Below are 25658 nucleotides of genomic sequence, written 5' to 3' on the forward strand. Positions count from 1 at the left end.
GTTTAAGCACCATCAAGGCTGGATATTGTTATGAAAGAAGATAATGACAGTGGAGGGGAAAGCTCAGCTATAAAGAGCCACTGCTCAGCATTCTTTTTACTGCCCTGTGTCAGGCATTACAGACTGGCTTCAAAAAAAAACCAGCCACTGCATTTTGTTCAATGTTTTTCTAATAATTTATCAAAGATGTCTGAACCAAGCCCTTAGACAAAGTGGTAAAAATATAATTCTCTCTTCCAAACCCTTCTCTCATAAGGGATGGGATTCAATGCAAAGATTCTTAGTGATAGTAAAACAAAGCACCGAGCTGAGCTTAAGATATTTAAATAGCAAAATATCCACCACTCATTCTATTCTTAGCAGAAGTTCCCTTTTTGGATTATCATGTAACACTAGTCATTCCCCAGCTCAGCACCCTCACATTAACCTGCCACTACCTCTGAAATTTGTGGATGGGGACCAAAAAAACCAAAGCTGATCAATTTAGAAAGCTGAGTTTCCTTAAAGAAGGAAAATGAGAGAGACTCCATCTCCTGTCCTGCTGAAATACTGGGGCCCTCCTTCCCCAGCCTCACCAAAATCCAAAATCCTGCCTTAAACCACTGCTGAGCAGCACCCCCAAAGAGTGATGCAAGCACCAGATCTCCTCAGCCAATGACCCTTATCAAGGTTTTCACCTAATTCAATGTTTTGCTCCAAATACAGGATAACAACCAAAGTTACCCAGTGTGATGCAAAAATCCCCTTGGGATAAATTTAACCACTGGGATACTGCCTTTAATAACAAGTTAATTATGACAGCACAAGGCTGCAGCCATTCCTGCCCTACAAATTCCAAGGATATTAAATGACTGCAGAGCCCAGAAAGCACAGAAAGCATGGAGTGCACAGAATGAAGTTATGGCTCTCTCCAGCATGCTGGGAGCCACTCCCTGGGGATGTTCTGCCTGTGCTCAAGTTTCTCTGAGGTGCTTATTTGGCTTTTGACATCCCTGAGAACTCTGCTGCAGCATCTGAAACAGCAGCATCATCCCTGCTTTAAAGAGAAGGATGGGAGATTCAAACTGACTGATCTGAAGAAATTGAAACAAAAATGACTTTTAATTCACAGCAGCAAGGCAGAGCTCCTTCACACCAGGCATGGCTGATGTGTTTTGTGAGATTTTTCTGCTGTTGAAAGTTCTTATCTGAAGAAAGCAACACAATGAAGGGGACTGGGGAGCAGAAGGGATGGTCACCCTGTAAGGTGGCAGGTCATAACTATGACATGAATCCCTCCAGAAAGGCACAGCCCTAAACCTGATTTTCAACTCATGGGACACACAAACCCACATCCCTGCCAGGACACACAAAGATCCATCTCCAGAAAAGCCAACACGAAGATTTTGCAGGAAATACAGGCAAAAATGACCTCAATGCAAGAAATTCCAGGTTTTCTAATCCCCCCAGCAAAGCTTTTCCTGAAGCTCTTCCAGCAAAGGATAAAGGAAGGCAGTTCTGACAGATGGCTGCTGGCTGCTCAAGCAGGAACCAGACTAAGACAAGGACTCTGGCAGAAGGATCAGGATCACACAAACCTATTTCAGGAACTGTCTTTACCCAGATTTTTTTCCTTTTCAATCCTCTCCTTCCATGATAATGCCCAGTTCTTGACAAAAGCAGCTGTATCTTTGTATCACATCTTTATAAGTAAAAGCTGTGGTTTTTTGGTAATCCCCAAAGTAACTCGGATCAAATCCTGCTCTGGAAAACCACAGCAGGGAAGGTTGCAGACCAAGGACACTAAATGGGCACTAAAAAGGTTCCTGCAGACAGTTTTTCACAACTGTGCTCTCAGAGATGTTCATGCAGAGCATTTCAAGGCAGAATATTGCACTGAGGAGATGCAGAAACACCATGAGCACACAGAGTGAAAATGTCTCATTATCATCCTCCAAACATCATTATTAGCTCAAAACCCAGGCTAAAGCTAGTTCAGTGAAGGTTTCTCTTGCTTGCAGTTTTGATCTTGTAATTCCAGAAAAGATAAAAATAAAATATGTCATTGAAACAATCCCTGTTCTAGAAATCAATCAGAATAACCCAAATTACACAAGAGAAGCCCCAATATGACATTACACCTTGCTGTTCACGTTTGGGGTTTTTCAAGGAGGCACAGGCAATTTATCTGGCAAATCATGGTGGTTTTTTTCCTAAAGAAAAATTTATTAACAGCTAAAAAAATAACAAATTCATACTAATAAATTCATTTGATTCCAAATATTCCTCACCCAAATTTCTTAGCTTCAACTGCCACTGCATAAATAAAACCTGTTGAGGAGGTTACCATGTAAATAAACCTGCAGCCCTTTATTGCCCAGTAATCAAACACCCAGCAGTTGTCACTCAGCTGCTGGATCAGCTCAGCTCTCAGCAGAAGCAGCCACAGATGGGAGGATGGATTATTAAACTGCCTTGAATGGGTCTGCACTGCACAGACCTAAATCAGAGCACGCACTTGTTCCTGGATCTGATTTCCAAATCCAGCTGGTAACTCCACCAGACAGAGCTGGTTCAAGAATTACAGATGAAAATAACTGCAATTTCTGTTTTGACTACAGGATAAAACACAATGGGAGAAAATATTTGTATTTCTTGTGCTTGATTATACAAAACATTTCCCTGTGCAGCTCGCTGGCTCCTCCAGCTCCATTGTTTGCCAGGAAAAAAAAAAACAAACAAAAACAGGGCTTGTGAAAAACTACTGAGGTTGTGATTTATTGGTGAGAAAAGGCTAGAAAATAGCCTGGGTAAAATGCACCACATCTGAATCAACTCAGCCCCAGCCCTGAGCAAGTGATCCAAGCAAAATGTTGGTGCTGCATGGGAATATAAAACATTAATATTTTGTATGAGACTATCTCAGGTTTGATTATTTGCAGAACTCCCCAGAGTCTGCCTGACTTTTCCAGCCCTAATATAAACTTGATGAGCTTTGCTTTGCTGCCCTGCTCACAGACACTGATTTATCTTCCAATTACTAAGCACATATTCAGCAAATGGATACAACAACTCTGAAAAAAGCTCTTCAGTAAAACTGAGCTGCTCCATCCTTCTAAGCCAAGGATGAGAGTCTCTCCCACAACAGCCATAAAACTCAAACTAAACAAGACCAATTAAAAAAACCGAAATAGGAGGTCAGGAAGAGATGACCTCAAATAGCAAAATTTAAAAAAAATCAGCACCTCAAGTTCAAACTCAGGTCATTTGAAGAGCTGAAATAGCTCTCAGGTAAAGGTGTCTTCAAAGCCTCTTTAGAAAACTGATTGGGAACCCTCTGCAGTGCCTGTCTGGGGTTAAATCCTCCTAAATCCTGGGATTAGTGACCTGCTACAAACAGGGATGTGTTGGCCCTGCCTGGTTCAGGAGGCCAGGGATGGCTCTGGCAGCAGCAGCAGCAATTTGTAAAAAACCAAAGGATCCCCATTCCCTGCCAGAGAAAGGAGCTGGGAGAATCCTGGTCTCTAAAGGAGACTCAACAACAAACAGCATTTACCAGCTTTTTAAATACTCTGGTTTTCTCTTTTTGTCCTTAGGGAACTGCCAAAGGTTTTATCTTCTACTTTATTTAGAAGAGAAAAAAAAAAATAAAAAGAGAAAAAAGAAAAAAGAGAGATGAGTGATATAAGCAATAGTCCCAGTGAGTCATAAGCAGGCAATTTCTGTTCTTGAAAAGGATGCTGCAGTGCCTAAGGGAAAGTATTTCCAGAGCTCAGAGCTCCCCTTTTGCACAGAAATCCTCTCCATGGCATTGTTCAGGTGATCTGTGCCCTTTGTTTCACACAGGACATTCCATCCTTAATGCACAGCACTCTCACAACTCTGAACAATAAATCACATTTGCATTAAAGCAAAGATGCTCCCACTGCTTCCTGCCCTGCAAGGCATTTCTGAGTGAAAGGGATTTCACCTGCCAGCTCCCTGTGTGAAAGCTGCAGAAAACACACAATTATTGAGTTATTGTGGCACCCTCAGTCCAATCCTGAAACCAAACCCGTTTCTGACAACCTGTTTGCTCCAAAAGCTGAGTGACTTCCAAGAAGCACAACGTGAACCTTTCATTCAGCTTTAAACTGCAGCTTTCCTCAACAGGGAGCTTCTTCCTGGAAAATTTCTAATTCCTCTCCATCACAAAACTCAGCTGGAATCAATACCTGCCATGCAGGAACAGCAGGAAAAGTGTTCCATGATCCAATTAAACTGCTGGTTTATGCCTGCCCCTTACTGAGGATCCCAGAAATCACTGCCACACCTGACAGGCTCATGCTGTGTCTCCTTTTCTTTTTTAAATTTTTTTTTTTTTTTATCAGCTGCTTGTTATTCTGAAGATCCTTATTCCTGCTAACACACAGCAATGTAAATCAGAATAGTGCTGGTTTTATAAAGATTTGGTATCAGGGCACTCTGACTTTTATCTAGAGTTGTTTTTGTCAAATAAAGTTAATTTATATCACATTTTCTTTAACCACTCAACCAGCCACACTTACAGAAAATAAAAAAAATTTAAAAGGTGAAAGAATTTAGGGGGGAAAAAACCCAACCCAGTCAAAAAGCCACCAAAGCACCATCAGACATCACATCCTGCTCTACCTGCACAGAGTCCCCTGTGCTTCCAGGACTTTCCAGAATGGTGCTGCAGTGTCTGGGACAAGCCAAACAATTCACCCAGCACAGCTCTGGCCCTGGCAGGGCTCCTGGATGCTCTCCAAGCTCCCTTTTTCACCCTGACAGCAAGAACTGCACTGCCCAACTCCAGCAGAGCCTGGACACAGGCACAGACAAGGCTTGGAAGGGAAAATTGCTCTATTTACAGCTTCCACCACTCAGACTCCTCAAAAAAAAAAAAAAAAAAAAAAAAAGAAAAAAAAAAAAGGAACAAGTTCTGCAGAGGATGAGTCCTGGGGAGAAATTACCTAGAATCTGCTTTTTGACCCAGGTGCTCCTGGGGAGGGTCAGGCCCTGCTGGCCAAGGCATTTCCCACCTGCAGGGTTGGGAAATCCTCAGCACAGGGCAGAAAATTGGGGCTGCTCTGCAGCAGTGCCTTTTTTATTTTTAATTTAAATGTGAGTAAAATGATGTACCTTAAAGCTCAAATAAAAGACACAGGCAGGCATCCCTGAGTAACTACTTGGAGATAATTCTGTTATTAATAGAAGAGAAAGAAACCCCTCGTGTCTATTTTTATAGATACACCAAATTGTGAAGCTCATTTCACAGTAAGATCTGGCTGGCTTCTCATATTAACACAAGCTCCAGAAACACCCTGATCTGGTGGAGAAACACAAATCTCAGAGCTCAGAGGGGAGATTCTCTGGCCAGCAACATCCCTCCTCTGCCAGGAATTGGAATTCTGGCTCAACCAAGGCTGGCACCACTCTGGCAAAATCAGTTCCAGGCACATGGCAGGAAAAGCAGCTGCAAATCCCACCCCACTGCCTTCAGCACAGTAATTACACTTTTCATTCCACAGATGGATGCAAAGCACAGTGATATTTTCAAAGGAGGCAAAAAAAATAAAAAGAAAAAGAAAAAAAAAAAAAGAAAATAGATGATAGAGATAAGCTGATTTCTTATTCCTTCTCCTGAAGGCAAGAGGATTACATGATTCATCTCCATGCCCACTTTAGGAGATGCAAATAAAAGTACTGGTGAGACTATTTTTGAGTTCTTCCTCAGGACAGGAGAACAGATTTCCCATGTTTTGGCAAATCATGGAGGAGTATAAAATTACAGATGCTGTTCCACAGGCATCAGTGCAGCAGTCACCTCCAAAAAATTTCATGTGCAGAGCAGGAGTAAGTGAGAAAGTGCTGCTCTTCAGTGAACAGACCCCAAGAAAAAAATTAACAATTTGGGAGTGCAAGATCCCTGTCAGCTCCCCTGTGCCTGAGAACAGCAAATAGTAAAGCAGATTTGAGATGTTATTTAATTGTGGGGGGGTTGAGGAAGAGAAAAATCAGAGCAGAAATAATTTTTTTGTCACTTTATAAAAACTCCCTGAAGATTTGTGGTTGCTGCCTCTTTTTTAAGCAGCTTCATAAAACTTAACCAAACTTAGCATTATTCCACAGAACAAATTTTTGAAAACCCAATCAGCAAAACTTGAGCACTGCCTGATATATTTAATTTTTTTATAAATCACACAGACATGTATAAAGTTGGGTTCTACTGGGTTATTTTGCATATCCTGAGATGCTCACAGCAGATTTTGGGGAATCCTAGGTATTGGAACTGAGCCCCATAAATTGGAATTATTCTATAGAAGAAACATTTTTGGTCGTGCAACCCAATCAGCAAAACTTGAGAGCTGCCTGATATATTTAATGTTTTTATAAATCACACAGACATGTATAAAGTTGGGTTCTACTGGGTTATTTTGCACACCCTGAGGTGCACAGAGCAGGTTTTGGAGAATCCTAGGTAGGAATTGAGCCCCATAAATTGGAACTAGTCTATAGAAAAATCTTATTTGTCAAGCAAGCCAATCAGCAAAACTCGAGAGCTGCCCGATACATTTAATTTTTTTATAAATCACACAGACATGTATAAAGTTGGGTTCTACTGGGTTATTTTGCACACCCTGAGGTGCACAGAGCAGGTTTTGGGAAGCCCCAGGGTGGAACTGAGCCCCACCACTGAGCTGGGGGAGCACTCACGGCTGGGAGTGCGCGGTCTCGTAGCGCTCGAAGGAGTGCGACAGGTCGTGCTTGTTGTTCATGTAGCACTGGGTGCACAGGTCGTAGTCAAAGCACATTTTGCATTTCCACCTCATGCCTCGGATCCCGTGCTTCTTGCAGCAGTCACAGATGATGTTGGGGTGACGAACACCTGGGGGAGCAAAAGGGAAAGGGAGATCCACAGAAATTCCAGGGAAAATGAGGCTCCAAGAGCCACCCTTCCAGAGCTGCAGAATGCCAAACCCTTCCAGGAAAAGATACTTGAGATCCACAGAAATTCCAGGGAAAATGAGGCTCTAAGAGCCACCCTTCCAGAGCTGCAGAATGCCAAACCCTTCCTGAAAAAGACCTTTGAGATGTACACAAATTCCAGGGAAAATCAGGCTCCAAGAGCCACCCTTCCAGAGCTGCAGAATGACAAACCCTTCCTGAAAAAGACCTTTGAGATGTACACAAATTCCAGGGAAAATGAGGCTCTAAGAGCCACCCTTCCAGAGCTGCAGAATGCCAAACCCTTCCAGGAAAAGATACTTGAGATCCACAGAAATTCCAGGGAAAACAGGCTTTTAGAATCACCCTCCTAGCACTGCAGAATGCCAAACCCTTCCAGAAAAATATATTCGATATGCACACAAATTCTAGGGAAAACCAGGCTCTTAGAATCACCCTTCCAGCGTTGTAGAATGCTAAACCCTTCCAAGAAAAGTCCTTTGAGATCCACACAAATTCCAGGGAAAATCAGGAGCTTAGAATCACCCTCCTAGCACTGCAGAATGCCAAACCCTTCCAGAAAAAGACCTTTCACTGAGCCAAGTACTTCACAGGAGTGCTTCACACACAAACACAATGCACCTGGAAATCCTGTGAGTGCTGTGTTTACCTTTTTTTACAGCTTCTAACATTCCTATTTTTAATCCCAGACATGTCTAAAGTAAATATTTCTGCTCATTACAGCACTTACTGCTCATGGGAGAGTGCCACACTTAGTGCTGGGCAGTGACACAGCTCTGTTTCTAAAGAGAAATTATTTAAAGGCTACAAAACCCTGGCACAGCTGTTCTGAATGAACCTACTCCTCTAATCCACACTCTACAGAATTAGGACACACAACTGTAAAGGAGATTTGACTGAAATTTGATGAATGCATGTTTTAAAGGGGAAAAAATTGTGTATTGTAGGTGATGCAATAATACAATGTGAAGTGATATGTGTAATTTGAAATACCCATTTCAGGGCTTCTCTGCAGCATTATGAAGTCAGTGAAAGTGTTCAGCTCATAGATGGAAAAAATAAGAAAGCAGAGCCTTTGCACAGGGGGAAACAGGAATGTCCTGGCTGTGCACAGGCTGAGTGTGCTCTGCCCACAGGTGCCAAAGGTGTCCCACACAGGGGACAGGAACAGGAGGTGGCTGTGCCTGTGGCTGTGCCCTTGCCCTGCTCAAGCAGAGCCTTTGCACAGAGGGAAACAGGAATGTCCTGGCCATGCAAAGGCTGTCCCAGCACAAGGGACATGGGCAGGAGGTGGCTGTGCCCTTGCCCAGGCCCTGCTTAAGCAAAGCCTTTTCACAATGGGAAAAAGGAACATCCTGGCCATGTACAGGTGGTATCAAAGGCTGTCCCAGCACAAGGGACATGGGCAGGAGGTGGCTGTGCCCATGGCTGTCCCCTTGCCCAGGCCCTGCTCAAGCAGAGCCTTTGAACATAGGCAAACAGGAACATCCTGGCCATGCACAGGTGGTATCAAAGGCAGTCCCAGCACAAGGGACGGGGACAGGACATGGCTGTGCCTGTGGCTGTGCCCTTGCCCAGGCCCTGCTCAAGCTTTGCACAGAATGAAACAGGAACATACTGGCCACGAACCAGGCCCAGCACCGCTCTGCAGGCCAAGGTGCCCAAGGCTGGCTCACGGGGCAGGTGTGACCTGGCTCAGGAGGTGGCTTTGCAGTGGCTGTCCCCGCCCTGCTCACCTATCTGGGCGTTGTCATAGAGCAGCAGGTCGTAGGCCCCCTGGAAGCCCGTGCGGTAGTTGGTCCTGTTGCCCTGGTCCCACTGCACCACCACGGTCTTGTCGGGGGTGGTGGGGCTGCCCGTCCGGCCGATCTCCACCACGGTGCCCACGTTGCCCTCGCCGCTGTCCTGGCTGCCCCACTTCCAGTCCACTCCACGCACCACCCTCATCCCGACCTGCATGCTGGCATGGGGGTCCAGCTCCATGGATCTGCACTGCCAACCCTACAGCTCCTCCTCCACGGGGGTCTCGGAGACGGGCGGGATCAGCGGCAGCGCTGGCGGCGTCGTGGGCAGCATGGTCAGCACACCTGGGAACACAACAGCAATTTACTCCATGCAGCACAATTCCCCCCAGAATGATCTGAAAATGCCTGTCCTGCTGAGGAGATAAATCTGTTTTAGTCAGAACTGGGATTCTCACAGCTTAAGCACTGATATAAAAACTGACCAGGCTTGAAAGGCTCGTCAGCATCTATAATAATATCCCAAAATTTCTTCCCGAGAGCTGTGCATGAGGGAAAAGAACTGAGCAAGGAGTCTACAAAATTCCACTACCAGCCCTCAATTCCAAACTCAAGAATAAGCACAAGAGCCACCACAGTAAATAAAATGGAAAGAAATGACAAAAAAAAACCAGCAGCAGCACGATTTTAGCAATAAAAGTCAATCTTAGCCTATTTTTCAGGAAGTCTCCTCACATGCATCTTATCTGAATACAGCACTGTTGAGTTTCACTTGCCCTTCAAGGCAGTTTTGGTTTTGATTTGAGGATACAGGAAGTTTTAAAACTTGAAAGAAGCGTTTGTCCGTTTCCCCCAGGTAACGGCAGTTTTTCAAAACCACAGCCAATGTCAGATTAATTTCAGCCTTTTCCTGTTATTTATCCATGAGCTAGAGCAGGAACAGGGAAGGGCTGTTGTTCAATCTGCAATAAACCCAGCAGATTTAGTGCTGGGATCAGTGAGACAGGGACAGCCTTCCCAACTGTTGCCATGACAATGGGTAAATGAGGTGAACACCACACAGATGCAGCACATCCTCAATTCTGAATTAAATCGGATTCTTCAATCAAGCAGATTCACAAATCCTTGTTTCTCTCTTTACCAGCACAACAAGACAGAGAAGAGGAATGTGGCTTTCAGCATGTAAAGCCTGGGAAAATTTCCTGTAGCATCCTTGGGTCTCCCTCTTCCTTCTGAGCTATCCATGACATCCAGATTTTCTCAAAAATTGAGAAGAAGGCTCAAGAGGGTGCCAAGGGATGAATAATGGAGATGGCACAAGCAGAGCCCCCCAGTGCCACGACAGAGGGTGAGGAGCTGGTCCAGCTGAGGGATGTGCTCAGCCCCAGCAGCACGAGCAGCTCTGGGCCCTGGGATGTGCTGTCAACGCTCCCACCCACCAATAACAGCACCTGAAACCACCAAACCCTAAAAATAAACCCATCCTCCAGCCAAACATCCCCTCCTGAATGCATGGAGGAGTTGTCTGATGCAAACCCACATTTCCAGCCTGATTTCTGCTCAGCCTCAGCACCCCTGCAGCTTCAGCCTCCCCCTGTCCTCGGTGCTGTGACATCCCAACAGCTGCCACAGGAGAACAGCATCAAACCCAGCTGTCCTCCTGAACTTCACATCATCCTCCCTCCTCAGCAGCACTCAAAGTGCCCAGGGCAACTCTTTCATTTGTTTTTGTGGGGGTGGATGGAACATTGCTGAGCTGAAGGTGCACCAGTGTTTTCTGTCTTGATGAGAGCAAGAATCAAAGAATATCCTTGTCAGAGCCTAGTGAGATTTCTCCCTCTTCCTCCAGATCAGAGATGAATAAAATGACTATTTATTGCTTCAACTAAGAGGCAGAACTGTTTTTTTTTTAAAAGGCTGCTATGAGCCAGTCAAGGCAGTCAAACAGAGAAAACAAATGGGAACATCCAACAATGCAAAATAAAGCACAATTCAATTACTGTCATAGGGCTTTTCCCTAAAAAGAACCATTACCACCTCTTCCTGCTTCATCCAAGGCAACTGGGGGTGGGTACTAACAGAAGGAAAAGGAATTCCACGCTTAAGGAAGGAAGCAACAAATTCCACAGGGTTCTGGGAGGGGATGGAGGGTCACTTGCCAGCCCTCAGAGTTTTCTGCCATTTATTTCACTGGGGCTTCTTCCTCTCCCCAGGAATGAATGAACCACCACAGGCTTAGAACTCTCAGTATTCCAAGGAAGGCAATGCCAGTTCCAGCAATTATTGACCAATTCCAGCTGTCCCACAAGCCCATAAAATGAAGGATAACCCCTCCCTACCTGCAAAGAGCAGAGCAGGCTGCCACTGACACATCCTGACAAGAGAATCCCCACAGCAGAGCCAGCCCTGTGCCCCAGAAAGGCAAACCCACACTTGCCCTGTGCACCTTCCCACAAATCTGGGATGCTGCTGCACATTTGTGATGCTGAATGCTTTTAAAGGAGCTGTCAGTGCTGCAAAAAGCACCAGCAGCCCCTTGCTGGCTGATCTGAGGATTCTTTCCTGATGTGAATAATTCCATTTTCCACACAAGAAGGCACCAAGTGCATCCTGCATTCCCATCTCCTCTGCAGGGGAGATGCAGAGCAGGAGGAAAGGGATGTTCAAAAACTGAATTATGGTGCTCTTGTGGTCTGAGCCTTGCCAGAGCAGCATTATTGACTTCCTAAGTGGAAATGTTTCACTCACTGAAGCAAATACTCCTCCCCTGATGCTGCCTGGGCTGTAATTATTCCAGGGAAGGACAGGTAGAGCTGCCAGCAATAATTCACAGAGAAAACATCAGCTTCCCATGGGAATTTCAAGTAACCATGAACGAATAATCCATCATAAGAAAAGCAGATTTCTGAATCCTCATCTCACATTCTGACCTTGCCTGCTGTGACACAGGCAAGAGCAGCCTAGATGTAACATCTCAGTTTTAGGAAATCCCACTAAAACTTAACTGGAAAAAAGAGAAATACTCCAGCTTTCATCCCACAACATTTTAGCTGCAATAACTGTGGCAATATTCAACTGTGAGAGCCCCATTTCCACCTCGTGGGAGGCAAAGGTTGCTGCTGGTCTGGCCCCACAGCAAACAGAACCCAGTGCTGTAAGCAGCTGACAAAAATCAGTGCCTGGAACCTGCTGATCACATTATTTGAACAGCATGGTAAACAGAGGAAGTGTTTAAAACCAAAAAAACAGCTTTTTTTTTCGTCCCTTCACACATATTTTTCAGTTTGAATTGTCTTCTGAAAGGAATTGCTCCACTTCAGAGAGGTTTGCCCATGCAGGAGATGCTTCCTCAGGCAACTGCAGATCACACTTCTCCAAAACTCCCAACTTCCCCCACTGATCAGCCCCCAAACAGCCAGCACTGCACTGAACATTTTGAAAATAACATTGTCCATTTCTTACTCTTTTCATTCTCTTTGACTCTTCCAGTGCCATTAAATAAAGTCTGATCAAGCCATTAAAAGTGTAGACTGATCAGCCACAACCACTGTAAAACTTCAGGACTTAATTTTGCATATCTTCACATCAAGAATATCAACACAGACACAATTTTGGTGTAAAGGCTGAATTAAGCCAGCTCATGTTGACTTAAAAACTGATAGTTCTTAGCATTTTCTCCACTACTGTGAGCATTTCCCTACAGAAAAAAGGCTCAGCAAGGTTTTCCCCCTTTCCTGACAAATTTCACAGCTCAGTGCCTGCCCAGAGCTCACCTGCACCATCAAGAATTGCTCCCTACCTGTTTTCCTACCTGCAAGCCAGAAATAAATAATTTTGTGTTCTTTAATACCAGACAACCAAGATCAAATACCTCTGCTCAAGGTTTACAGCTGCTAAGTTCATTACCAAAATTAGCATTCATGCCAAAAACCTTAAATTCACACAAATATAACCACTATTAGATGAAATCAGAGCAGAAAACCAGCAAAACACACAGAAAATCAGTATTTTTGATCCACCACCACCATGGACAGTGCCTTGCTGCAGAGAAACTGTGGCTGCCCCATCCCTGAAGTGTCCAAGGCCAGGTCTTGGAGCAACCTGGGACAGTGGAAATAGGATGGAAAACCCAAACCCAACCCAAACCAGTCTGGATCTCCATGATTCTCAATGACACTTTTCATCCCTTCTCCTTGTGCAGTCAGGAATTTTGTTCAGTCTAAAATTTTGCAAAATGACATCACTGGCACAGGGGAGGGAGGCAGAGAGGAGCAGATGCTGCTTTTGTGGCTTAATTACCAACAGCAGATAAAATAAGCCATTTTACTGATAAGTCAGTCTGAGCTGAAACCAAAAAATCAGATATGGGGCAGTGAAACCCATCTATCAAGAAAAAAAAAAAAAAAAAAGAAAAGTCTGCATGAGGTGAAATCATTTCCAGGCCCAAACCTCACGTGCTCCCAGAGTATATTTAACTGTATTACATAAACAGAATAAAGCAGGTGATTAATAGGCCTTTGCTCAGGGATTAATATCTTGTCATTCCAGCATGAAAGCAGGCACAGGCACATCCTGAAACACAGGGGAGGAAATGCTAAAAATAACCAGCCAGGCTCAGAGTCCCCACCGAGCATTTTATCTCTGCAATCAACACTTGGCCTTTACAAATGCCAGCCCATTGATCTGTTTTGTCCAAACTGAATTTTACATTGCATTTTACACTGGTTGTGTTCTGGCACTGAGTTGTTCCTTTCCCTTTCAGCAATATTTGAGTGGTTCCCAACTCAGCTTTTCCATCTATTCCTTCATCTTGTTAAAGGATGAAGGTCTAAAGGAAGCACCAGTAAATTTATTAATATTCAGGAGTAGAAGCTTTGTGCAAACACTTCATTCCAGCATTCTGGTTTCCTAAAAAATGGATATCAACTTCAGAATAAATGATCTTCCACCTAAAGGTTGAAGAAGTTAGAGAGAAGTTACACATCTTAAATTTTGGGTTCATTGTGTGTGAGTATGGCAGGACCCAAAAGCTACAGTGGACACAAGAACTGAACTGAGCTGGCCTTGAACTTTCAATTTAACTCAAATTTCAACCCCCTCTGTGATGACCACAGGCACAGAAAAGTGAACCTGCTCCAAAAACATAACACTGATCTGCACAAAATCCAAACTGGCTTTGTCACTGAGAGCTGTGGATTGAAAAGGGCTTTTTGTCAGCAGTGAATAACAAAATTAATTAAACAGAAAGTGACAGTGACCACCCAAAGACACAGCACAGTGTTTTTCATGAATCAGCTCTGTGCTAACTGCAGGACTAAATCATGGAACCAACCTGCATTGCACAATGGTCAATATTTGCTTTAAAGAACTGAAATGCAAACACCATCTTTAGGAAACACCACCATAAAATAAAATAATGAACAGCTGGCACAGGCTGCCACCACCAGAAGCTGTGGCACACCACAGGGCACTGGGTTTGGCTGGGATTCACCTCATTTCCTTCCCTGCAGCTCTGGTTTTGCACAGGGGGGTTGGAGCTGGGGCTGAACAATCAAAACCTTTTCTGCTTTTCCCACTGAGGCTGAGGGTGCACAGGAATCTGGGAGGGAGCAGCCAGGGCAGCTGACCCTGAGTGACCACAGGTACTCAGCAATAAAAACTGGGAGAAGAAATAAGAAAGGAGAATATTTAGAGTCTCTATGCCTTCCCAAGCAATTCTTGCACCTGAGGAATTCCTTAATTTCATTAATTAATTAATTTTTAAGGGTAATTTTAAGGGTTTAATTTTACCCCTCCAGTCCTGCTCCCTGTCCCACTGGGCTGAAAGGGAGCTGCCTGCCAGGGTTAACCCACCCTACACAGAAAGGTGGAATATCTTCTGCCAGCTCAGGGACTCTCAAAATTCACATTTCTGCATCAACATCACTCAAACCCTGTGAAAACACAAGTTCCCTCTACCAGCTTCTACTCCACAGGAAAACTTCAAATTGCTGAGATCAGTGCTCGTGTGCCCAGTGGAGAATTAAAAGTGATTACAAGTGAAAGTTCACACTGGGCATCTCGTGGATCTCTCTTATTACATCCCATGAGATAATTGCTCATGAGCCTGATGAAATTTCCTTCTGGCTTTTGATGAACTGTGTTCTTTCCAGGAGGGAAAAAAAACAGCTCCAGCCATTTGCTTTAATTGGAGCTGACAGTTTGCAGATTTGAGCCTGGAGCCTTGAAAAAGCTCAGCAGCTGATGAGAATCCACTTTTTCCTCAACAGCAGATCTCCAAGTTAAATTTACATTGCTTTACAGTAAAAACAAACACTCCCTGCCCACACACACAACCACTAGGTAATGTTGTTTAAGGGAAAAAAAAAAACCCAATTATTTTCTAAGTTTGAATGAAAAAAAAAAATGGGAGAATGGTATTTTAACTTTTCCATGGAAGATCTCTGTGGAAAATGAACCAAAACTCAATATTATTGCATTGTGTGATTTCTCTCCCTCTCCTGCCAGGAATCACCATCACTTTTCTGGCCCTTGGCACTAAGAGGTCAATAATCAACCACAAGCATCCCTTGTTTCTGTGCCCAAAACAGTGACAAAATAATATTAAAATAATACTTAAAAAAAAAAAAAAAAAAGTCTAATAAAGTCAAATACAACCCACCAGGACAGCTGGAAAATCTCCACTTGCTTAAAGAACAAGCTTAACAGATGTATCAGAAGGGTTTCAGTGCACTTATCATGCCTTGTGGAAAAGGATGGACTAGGTGGCCTCAGCAAAATCCCTTCCAGAACTATTTTCAATCATCTAGAAATAGAGGATCAGACAGAAACATATTCCAACAGTGAGAAATCTGTCTTGGCCGCAGATTTCAACTGTGCTCTTCCTTGACATTGCTCTAATATATTTCTCAGAGGCAAGACCATCTGGCCCAGAGCTGATGGTGTGGAGCCCTGCTAAGGCTCAGGTCTGCATCTCTCCCACACCAGCTATCAACTCCAATTTACCATTAAAACCTGGGTTCAAGCACTTAAAAGTTCATAAAACCCCAATCTAATGGCATGATTGCCTTGCCTGTCCATAAAGTCAGTAAGTGTCCCCAAAAGTCATTCAAGAATCAAAATCCTGATTCACTGCAGGAGTGAAAAAAATCAAGAGGAATTAAGAATAAACTCTGATGTCCTGATAGGTGGTTGAACAGTGGGGCTGGGGAAACACAGAGCTGTAGCTCTGGGTAGGGCTGCTCACAGATATTTAGACTCCAGGACCCTCAGCACTGCTGGTACAAAGGGATTAACAAATCCTCTCAGTTAGGAACACAATTTTTCCTCCTTCTTTCAATTTTTCCAAAAGCAGCTCCTTCAGCCTGGCAGGGAGGGAGCTGGAGCATAAAACCTGCTGGATCCCTGATGAGCCTTGATAGCTCATCCTACCAACTTGAGATTCCCCTTCAGGCCTCCAGAAGGGTCAGCCCTGCACTCCTGCCTGCTTTCAGCCTGCAATTTGCCCTTTCTGTGCTCTGCAAGCAGATCACAAGGTTTAAGTCTAATCTCTCCTGACATGCCTTTGGCCAGGCAGGCCTGTGGGAGCAGAGCAAAGTGAGGAGGAGCTCTTGTCTCACTCAACCAAGGTTTGAGGGTCAGCATGTCCATCAATTCACCTCCAGCTCTGTGCATTTTACAAGTCCAGATGTTCTCTTTGTGCTCTGGGGACTCTGGAGAATCCACGTGCACTCTGCAGATGGGAAATGGAACTATAGGTACACAGGGGATTGTGGCAGAGCCAGGGACAAAGCTCACACATCCCAACTCCAAGTTCTGTTCTCCACAGCCTGGTCAAAGGAAAAGCAGGAAGTTTCAAGCCCTGATCCAGCATGTATCCCGAATTCCCTTGGGATTCCATCAGGGAATGTGGCTTAAGGTCTGTGATCAATCAGCTGAATATCCTGCCAGCACATCAATGTAATTTCACTGATCCTTGGAAATTTCAAACACTAGTACAGAAGGAAAAGAAATATTTTAATTCTGCAAGTCTCCCAAGAAAGAACAGATTCCACTTCGTTTAAGGAGAATTCAGTGATCTCTCTCCCATCAGAGCTTCCAGGGAGAGTGTATGGAAAGATGTGCTGATCTCCTCTGTGAACAATGGATTACAATTCTGGCCCCTCCAAAAACACCCTTGACAAGCCATGAATTAGAATCCTTGAAAAACAACCAGGACTCAAACAGGACTCTCCATTCTATCCCTGGAAAAGAGCAACTGAAGGGAAAGGGCAGGATCAGAGCTGCTGTGATTGGCACAGTCACACTGAGCACAGCCCTGGATCCTGCCAGAGCCCAGGAGCACTCCTGCAGCAGAGATGATGAGCAAGACAAACAGATTTGATGGGAACAGGCAGGGACAACACGACCTCAGAGAGCTGAACTAGGTTGGAGAGAAAGCCTTCAACTCCAGAGAAACCAGGACCAGCCTGTGTGAGCAGCAAAATCCAACGTGCACAAACACAAGGCACAGATGAGCTCGTTTCTGAGGCTGCAGCCACAGCTCTGAGCATCCTGTGCTCCTGGAGCCACCCACTTCTAGATCAAGGCAGCTTAAAAAGCCATGGACACAGCCCTTCCCAAGAAGAAGGGAAGGAGACAACTGCAACCACCACACTTACAGTACTCCCACAGTTTTTTGCAGTTTCCCAGACATTTGACAAAGTTTTAGTGGAAAAGGCATCCCAGTTCTTCCAAACAATCGCAGCAGTGGCCATTGCAGACCAAAGCAGGAGAATAACAGATTCATCACACACGAATTTGGCACAGGATTTTCACAGCCACAGAGCTCCAAACATGCACTCAAAATAAATGTCAAAACATATGATGCCATACAGCAATATCAGAATAAGCAGAGAATTGTGCTGAGCCAAATATCACACAAATATGAAGCTCCTTCTCATGGCAGTGACTCACAGAGCTGTGCTGTGCAAAGAGGAAGGGATGGGAAACACATTTACCTTTGTGAAGCCTAAAAAGGGAATAACTCTTCAATGAAACAGAGCTGTGGTGAGGCTGTTAAATGACAGCTGCTAATAATGCTGCAGGCACCCTAAAGGAACCCCTTCCCTTCCACAACAGAATTAAATCAGTCTGAAAAACAGGTACAAGGTACTGAGGATACACCAGTGGTAGAGCTGAGACTACTGAGAGTTACCTGATACCAAACTACTGCCCTCTAAGTTAGAAAAGAACTTTTAAAGGAACCACCGTGTGCCCCAAAGATGTCACCTGCTCCAGACACAAACTTAGACACCTACAACTCAGAGCAGAAAGCAAAGCTCAAAACAGGGCAAGAACCTCTCCAGCTCTGGCTGTGGAAGTTTTCCTTTCCCATCTCCATTATCTACTTGTCACACAGCATCACTTCCATCATAAAAATGTGGGATGTGGGTTATTTACAGGAGCTGCATCCCTCAACAATTCACTCCTCCAGATTCTGAAACCATGAATGAAAAAATCAACAGGTAATCAAGCATGAAGGAAAGGCCTAGAAGGATGCACAACTGCATCATTCTTCACAGCAAGCAGTTTCAGGAAATCATGGAGCTGCTAAACAGAGGAAAAATAAAAATGGTATTTCATTTGAGCCAAATACACTCCTTCTATAGCGACAGAAAAGTGCAGAGGATGTCATGAGGCTCTTAGCCAAAAAGAGAGAAGGTTCAGCAGTAAAGCCAAGCTCAAGTGACCTCCATGAAGGTGAGCCAGGGCTCCCTTGCCTCTCAGTGAGGTAGAAATCAGAATTTGTGACATTCAGAAAGTAATTCTGCAGCTGAGCACGGGCAGTGAAATGAGAGCAAACACCTTCAGTGCCTCCAGTGCAGCTGCACCAACTTCTCTGGGGTTAGTCTGGCCCTTTCTGCCTCCATTCAGGCAGACTGGAAATACAGAAACACAGGAGAGAAAAAGCCACATGTGCCTCAGCTCGGAGCCTCCTTCCCCACAGGCTGCAGGGACAATTCCCGGCAGGAATCACCGCCCCAGCCCGGGCACCTGCAGTACCTGTTGGGGAACAGGACGGGGCTCACGCCCGGCAGGGCAGCCGGGAAACACCACCCGAGCTGGGGCGGCAGCAGCGCCGGCGGGCCCCGACCCGGCCAAAGGGGCAGAACTAGCCGGGATATAGGGTCAGAACCAGCCAGGATGAAGGGGCCCTAACCCCGGCTAAAGGGGCAGAACCAGCCGAGATAAAGGGACCCCAACCCCGGCCAAAGGGCTGGAACCACCCGGGATAAAACTGCCAGAACCCCCTGGGATACAGAACCAGCCGGGATAAAGGGGCCGGAACCAGCCGGGCTAAAGGCGCTTCAATCCCGGCTAAAGGGCCAGAACCACCCGGGATAAAACTGCCAGAACCAGCCAGGCTAAAGGGGCCTCAATCTCTGCCAAAGGTGTGGGAATCACCCCGGCTAAACCTGCCGGAACCAACCAGGCTCAAGGCCTCAGTCCCGGCTAAAGGTGCAGGAACCACCCGGAGCAAAACTGCCAGAACGACCCGAGCTAAGGCGGCCTCAATCCCGGCTAAAGGTGTCGGAACCAGCCCGGCTGAAGCCGCCAGAACTACCCTGGCTGAAGCAGCCTCAATCCCAGCTAAAGGGGCCAGAACCACCCGGGCTAAAGGGGCCCCAACCCCGGCTAAAGGGCCAGAACCACCCGGGCTAAAGGGGCCAGAACCACTACCGCTGAAGGGGGCCAGAACCACCACGGCTGAAGCGGCCTCAATCCCGCTGAGGGGAGCGGAATCACCCCCATAAAGCGGCTCGAATCACCCCGGCTAAAGCTGCCAGAACCACCCCGGCCGCTTCAGCTGCCCCACACTGATGGAAAACCCCAGCAAAAGGCAGGCACGTACCTCAGCGCGAAGGCAGAGCCGAGGATCCCCAGAGCCACAAGCCCAGCTCTGCTCTCGCCGCCGGCCCTCCTCCATCCCCACAGCCGCGCCCGGGCGGGCGGAGAACGCGGGTGAGGGGCTCGGCCGGGCGCCGGGGCTGCGATCCGCCTTTATCCCCGGTGTGGCTGTGGCAAACCCCGCTCCCGGAGCCTTTCCGCGTCCCCGGAGCCGCGCCGTGTCCCCGCGGCGCCGCTGCCGCAGCCGCAGCTCGGCCCCGCGGCCGCCCCGCCTGCGCTCCCGCGGGCAGCCGGGAGCCGTAGTTCCGCTCCGGGCGCTGCGACTACAACTCCCGGGAGCCCGCGGGGAGCCCGCGGGGAAGGGAATTGCGATCATTGGTAAATGATTCGTGTTGATCGTAGACGCTTTGGGGTTTGTGTAAAGCAGAGTGCTTAAAATAAGGAAAGAACGTGGACCTAGATAAAGGGAAATATATGATTAAACCCACTCTGTTTAAATCCGCGTTATGATGTTTTCCGTAGTCTGAAAGGGTTTTTTTTTTTGCAGAATCAGATCTCCTGCCTTTGTGTAATCAATCACAAACTATCAAGATCAAGTTCCCACTTCTCCTGTTTTTTATCTACCAAGGCCAGATGGTTCCATGACCCATTGTCCCAAGAGCTGTCCCACGGAAGTTTGGAAGTTTCTTTGACCACCACTGCTCACCTTGCAGAATTACTACAACAAAACAATAACAATTATTGATTTCTACAAGGAAAACCAGACTATAAAAAGGGAGCTGCAAACCAAGTTCGGGCTGTGACCCCTCACGTTTCCCCAGTGCTGCTTGCTCTGTCTGTATAAAATAAACCAATCTAAATCTTGCTGAACATCGAGACTTTGTTTCTCATTTATAACAGAACCCACAGGGAGCTGCAGGCCCGGCCCGGCTCGGTTCTGAGGGGAAGGTTCACACAGGGTTCGGTGTGGCCGGGCCGCCCGCGGGAGGGATGGGGAGGGATGGGGAGGGATGCTCGTGGGTAAATGGTTTCATATTTGAGGTTTTTGGGATGGCTCAGTCCAACAAGTCCTGGGTTTAGCAGGATTGGATGTTATAAGAGAGGGTTTGGATTGGATACTGAGGGGAAGTTCTGCGCTGTGAGGGGTGAGGCACTCTGTAACCTCTCTGTGTAATCACCCATCCCTAAAATGTTCAATGCCAGGGCTTGGGGAGTGCAGGGTGTCCCTGCCCATGGCAGGGGGTGGAATGGGATGATCCTCAAGATCCCTGCCAGCCCAAACTGTGGTTCCATGAAGGAAATTCGTGTCTCTGTTCAGCAGGTGGGCTCTGAAATCCTCCTTTGAATCCCAGCCTTCTGCCTGGAATGGGTTTGTGGGTGGCTGAAGTGCCACCAGACATGAATCTGCAGCCCTGAACCGTGGAATGGGTTGGGTTGGAGGGGACCCTAAGGATCACCCAGCTCCAACCCCCTGTTGTGCACCTTCCACTGGGCCGGGTTGCTCCATCCAGCCTGGCCTTGAACCCTAAAGCATGGGACTGCCACTTTTATAATTGCCTCCAGAGGCCATTCAGGAGTTTGCATCATGTCTGTGATGATGACAGTGGTGACAGTGTTCATGTGGCTCTCTCCTGTCAGGTGCAGGACACACAAAACTCCTCTGCCTTTGCCCCTGCTGAGCTCAGAGACACCTTGAAAACTCTGGTTTAAGTGACGTAAAACCTTGCCAGCATTAATGCCCTGCAGGGATGTGGCAGCAAGGTTACAAAATCCTCCCTGGTGCCAGCCCAGCCCTGGAACTGAAGCAGAGGGAGGAAGGACATTGGGCAGCATCGCCTGTGGCTGGTGGAGACTGAAGAGAGCAAATTTCTGAGACAGTGTCAGGGCACTGCAGCTGTTCCCCTGAGTTTTGTGGCTGCAGGGTACAAAGGACCTGTCCAAAAACAAGCTTGTCACTGCCACTTGATAAAGCCAAACAGCAGGACTCGGTGTCCCTTGTCCTCTGGGTTGCGTAAAAGTGATGTTGGCCAGGCCAGCTGAGCACACAGACGGGGGAAATGTGAACATGTGAGCCCAGAATGGGAGAATTGATCTGCCCTGCTTCCCCCACAGCTGCATTCCATGGCAGCCTGGGCCACAAGGGGAAAAGCAAGTGCTAGGAGATGTTTTGGAATGTGGCCAGTGGGTCTGAACGTGCTCTGGTGTTCCCTCCCTCAGCCTGATTTTTGCCAGGCAGATTGGTAACAAGTGTTAAACTGTGTAAATAAATATAAATATAAATATAAATATAAATATAAATATAAATATAAATATAAATATAAATATAAATATACATATACATATACATATACATATACATATACATATACATATACATATACATATATACATACACACACATATATATATACATACACATATATATACACATACACATATATATATACACATATATATATACACATATATACATATATATAATATAAATATAAAAATGCAAATAATAATGTAAATATAAAAATTAATTAGAGGCAGGTTATAAAAATGTAAATACAAATGTAAAATGTAAATGTAAATATAAAAATGAGTGCAGCCAACACCAATTGTCCTACAAGACCCATTCACAGAGTTTTGGCCTCACTCGATAAATACCAAGATAATTTAGGCCTTAATTTTGCCAGTGTTTGTTCTAAACAGGAGCTTGCACATCCAGGTTGAGTTATGTCAGGTTGAGGGGTTTTTTTTCAAGCTAATTTCTCTCTAAGAAAACAAAAATAAGAACTAAATATTGTAAAACTTTTAAAAACCTTAAAATTCACACTAATCTCTCTTTAAAAATAAAAATTAAAAGCTGAATATTTCTAAATTGAAAACTATTAAAATTCAAGCTAATCTCTCTTTAAAAACAAAAATTAAAATAAATTGTTTAAAATAAAAAAAAAATAAAAAAAGAAATTCAAGCTGCTCTCTCTTTTAAAAATAAAACTAAAAATAAAATTGACTAAAAATAAAAGTTACCTTCTCAGGCATCATCAACCCAAAACCATTGGGTCAAAATGCAGCAATGAAAACTCAGCTTGCATGTTAAGGAAAATTTGGGTATTGCAACATTTACTGCAACGGGCTGGAGTTGCACAGCGCTGAATATTGGGGAGAAAACTCTGCTTTTCTGTGGCCCTAGCCCAATTTTCCAGGGATATGAGCAGGAATCCTTCTTTGCCCACTGGATGCCGCTGTTCCACAGAAATATTCATGGATTCTGCAGCTTCTGTCAGCCATGGAAGCCACTCCAGGGATTTATCTCTGTGAACCTGCCTTTTTTTTTTTTTTCCCCCAAAAGAAATCTCCTTAATATTTTGCACCTTCCAATCGTGGCACGTGGAGAACTTGGGCCACTTGATCCCTTCCTGATGTTCTTCGAAGGTGAACATCTCATGGTACATAAATATATTTGGTGGGATAAAAATATATTGGTGATTGAGGGGTAAACAGGCTGCTAAAAATGTGTTTTCAGGATTTGTAGAGGAAAATAATCCCCCCCAAGTGCTGCTTTGTATGCTTAATACAGAAAAAAAAATTAAAATTTGGAGAATCCTGTCCTTAAAAGCAGAGGCTGGAAGTGGCAGCAGGAGCCACTGGTGTTACCTTCAGAGGCAGTGACCTGGATAAAGCAGCAAGAAAAAGTGTTCTCCCACTTTTCAGGGAAAAATTGATGTTATTTATAGCCCAGCTCAGCCTCAGAACAAAGCAAAGTGACCTACATCCCTCCAGTGCCCAGCTTTGGGAATTCACTTTGAGGAAATTCAGTTCCACATTTAGTTCTCTCTCATCTGAAGCAAATGGAACCACAGCTTAATAAAATCCAAGCCCGTGGGGGATTCCTCTTTATTCCCTCCCCCAGCAGCTTTTAGCACTGAAAAACAACTGGAAAATGTAGCAAAAGGAAAAATCCAGGGGAGCAGGAGCAGGCAGGTGCCAGAGCCAGAGTGGGATAATCTCCTGTGCCAGCAGTTCTGCTCTTTGAGGGGTGTTTGGAGTCTCCTCTTCCTCCTGTGGCTGCTCCACACAATATCTAAGGCAGGATCCCTCCAATGCTCAGCATCACTGAAAAACTGGGAAAACTGATCAGTCTTCTGGCCTTTGCTGAGTGTCCCAGCAGTGCCAGGAGGAAAACTGGCTGAATTCTGGGATGGTGTATCTAAAACCTGAGGTTTTGTGTAGGAGTCTAATAGAGAAAAGAAACTCATAATAAATTGCTAAATATCAAGTTTTGCCCCTGCACTCTGACCACTTACCCAGAAGCACATATTAAAAAAAAAAAAAAAAAAAAAAAAGGCAAATTCCCATTCAATTATTTCATGTGTTTCTGACTTTGGCCATAGAGGATTTCAAAATCAGAAATTACTTCTCAGCCCTCCCTCTGTAATATGGTTTATTTTTTGTGCAGGAGGAGCACAAAATATGGAATTCTGCAATGGAAGCCAGTCCATGCTGCTGTAATTAGCTGGTGGTGGTCACAGCAGGCATCTTGGCTTCTCTATTATTTTAAAATTCTCAGCACTGTGTGATGGGATGAGTTTCTATCATTCCAGAATGCTAATGGTGGGAAGCCCTGCTGCTTTAACAGAGCCTTCAAAATCCCAAAGTGATCCTGGAATCAGTGGGATTACACCAGCCCTGAACCTGGGCCCAGCCACAGGCTGCACAAGTAAACCAATCCTCCTTTTTTATTTTTTTTTCCCTGCTGCTGCAGTTATTTAAGCAACTCACTCATGTACCTGAGTGTGGCTGTAAATGAATATTTGGCTTTGTTCCTGGGGAATTGGGTCCTTGTGCCTCCCTGTCTGTGGTGCACACACAAGGATTTTATGAATAGTGCTTGTGCTGTAATTCTTGTCAGGTCCTGTCCTAAATCAGAGTCCATTTTTAAAAATGAACCTACACACAGCAACCACACACAAGGATTTGATGAACAGTGCCCTTGCTATAATTCTAGTCAGGTCCTGTCCTAAATCAGAATTCATTTTTAAAAGTGAACCTGCACACGACAACCCCACCCTTCCAGTCCTTGATGAATTCTGGCAAGCCCAGGTCTGGTGATTTTTACAATCACTGGCTTCTGCTGAAAACCCAGCTGATGAAATCCTGGTGCTGTTGCAGCCCTAGGACAGTCACAAGGAGGGACATCCCATCTTTGCTGCAGGATGCTGAGGAAGGAAATATTGCAAATATTGCAAAGCTGCTCATTCCCTACCAGAGTCCTGTGGTGCCCAGGGAAGGGAATTCACTGCCATTCCCTCACAGGAATTTGGATTTTCTATCCACACACCAATCTGGGAGCAAACTGCAATGTGAGACACTGCAGGTCCCTTTGTGCCAAGCTGGAGGCAGGGAGGACATGCCAATGGCAAGTAAACAAGGAGAAAGGGAAAAGGGGAAAGTTGGCAAAGTTTCAGGGAGAAAAAGCTGGAATTTCAGCATGATTGTGCTGTGCTCTGCTGCTCAGGGTGTTTAAATGCTCTGTAGGACTAAGCCTGCACTACCCATCAAGTGGGGCTTGAATTACTTTGCCCTAAAGGGGCTTTTCTCTTGTCTAAATGGTATAATAATAATATATTCCACGAGGTTTGTTGTGGAGTGTTATGTAAGAAGGAGTTGGAGCTCCTTGAGGCTGACTTTGCAGGCAGTGCTGGCTGGAAGGAGGGTTCCTGTGCAGCTGAATTGGCTGCTGTGCCCCCAGCCACGGGATGGAGATTTTATCCTCCTGCAGATTTTATCTCCCCACACAGCCCTGGGATTGCACAAGGAGGCAAATCGACCCTGTGCCTCAAGAGTCCTGGGCTGCTCAGACAGGAAAATACAGGAGGTAACAACTTCAGTCAGTCTAATACTTTTTGTGTTTAGAGGTCTCTTTGTAATTAGCTCATTGTCAGCTTGATTTTTGGCCACAGAGAGAATTTCTGACAGGTTAATTTAGCAGAACAGGAGCTGATTTCCATTTTTATGGCTTTGTGTTGTTCTCCTTATCAAAGTCTTGCTACTAAAGACATCCACTCCTGCCAGCTGGAGATGGATCCC

At 45.4% G+C, this 25658-nt stretch overlaps 1 protein-coding gene across 2 annotated transcripts in view; it reads right to left on the reverse strand.

Annotated features, from left to right (window-relative positions):
- Positions 1-19673, reverse strand: part of MIB2 (MIB E3 ubiquitin protein ligase 2) — a 43431-nt gene extending 23758 nt beyond the window's left edge. For both annotated transcript variants that reach the window (XM_056508090.1, XM_056508089.1), the window contains exons 1-3: positions 19585-19673; positions 8685-9035; positions 6697-6868 (exon numbers count right to left, since the gene is read on the reverse strand). In XM_056508090.1, the coding sequence (XP_056364065.1) occupies positions 6697-6868; positions 8685-8931 (419 nt within the window). In that variant the 5' untranslated portion in view covers positions 8932-9035; positions 19585-19673. The remainder of the gene's footprint in view (positions 1-6696; positions 6869-8684; positions 9036-19584) is intronic.
- Positions 19674-25658: the final 5985 nt, after the last annotated feature.

Source organism: Oenanthe melanoleuca, chromosome 21, assembly GCF_029582105.1.
Source record: "Oenanthe melanoleuca isolate GR-GAL-2019-014 chromosome 21, OMel1.0, whole genome shotgun sequence".
NCBI classification, from domain to species: Eukaryota; Metazoa; Chordata; class Aves; order Passeriformes; family Muscicapidae; genus Oenanthe; species Oenanthe melanoleuca.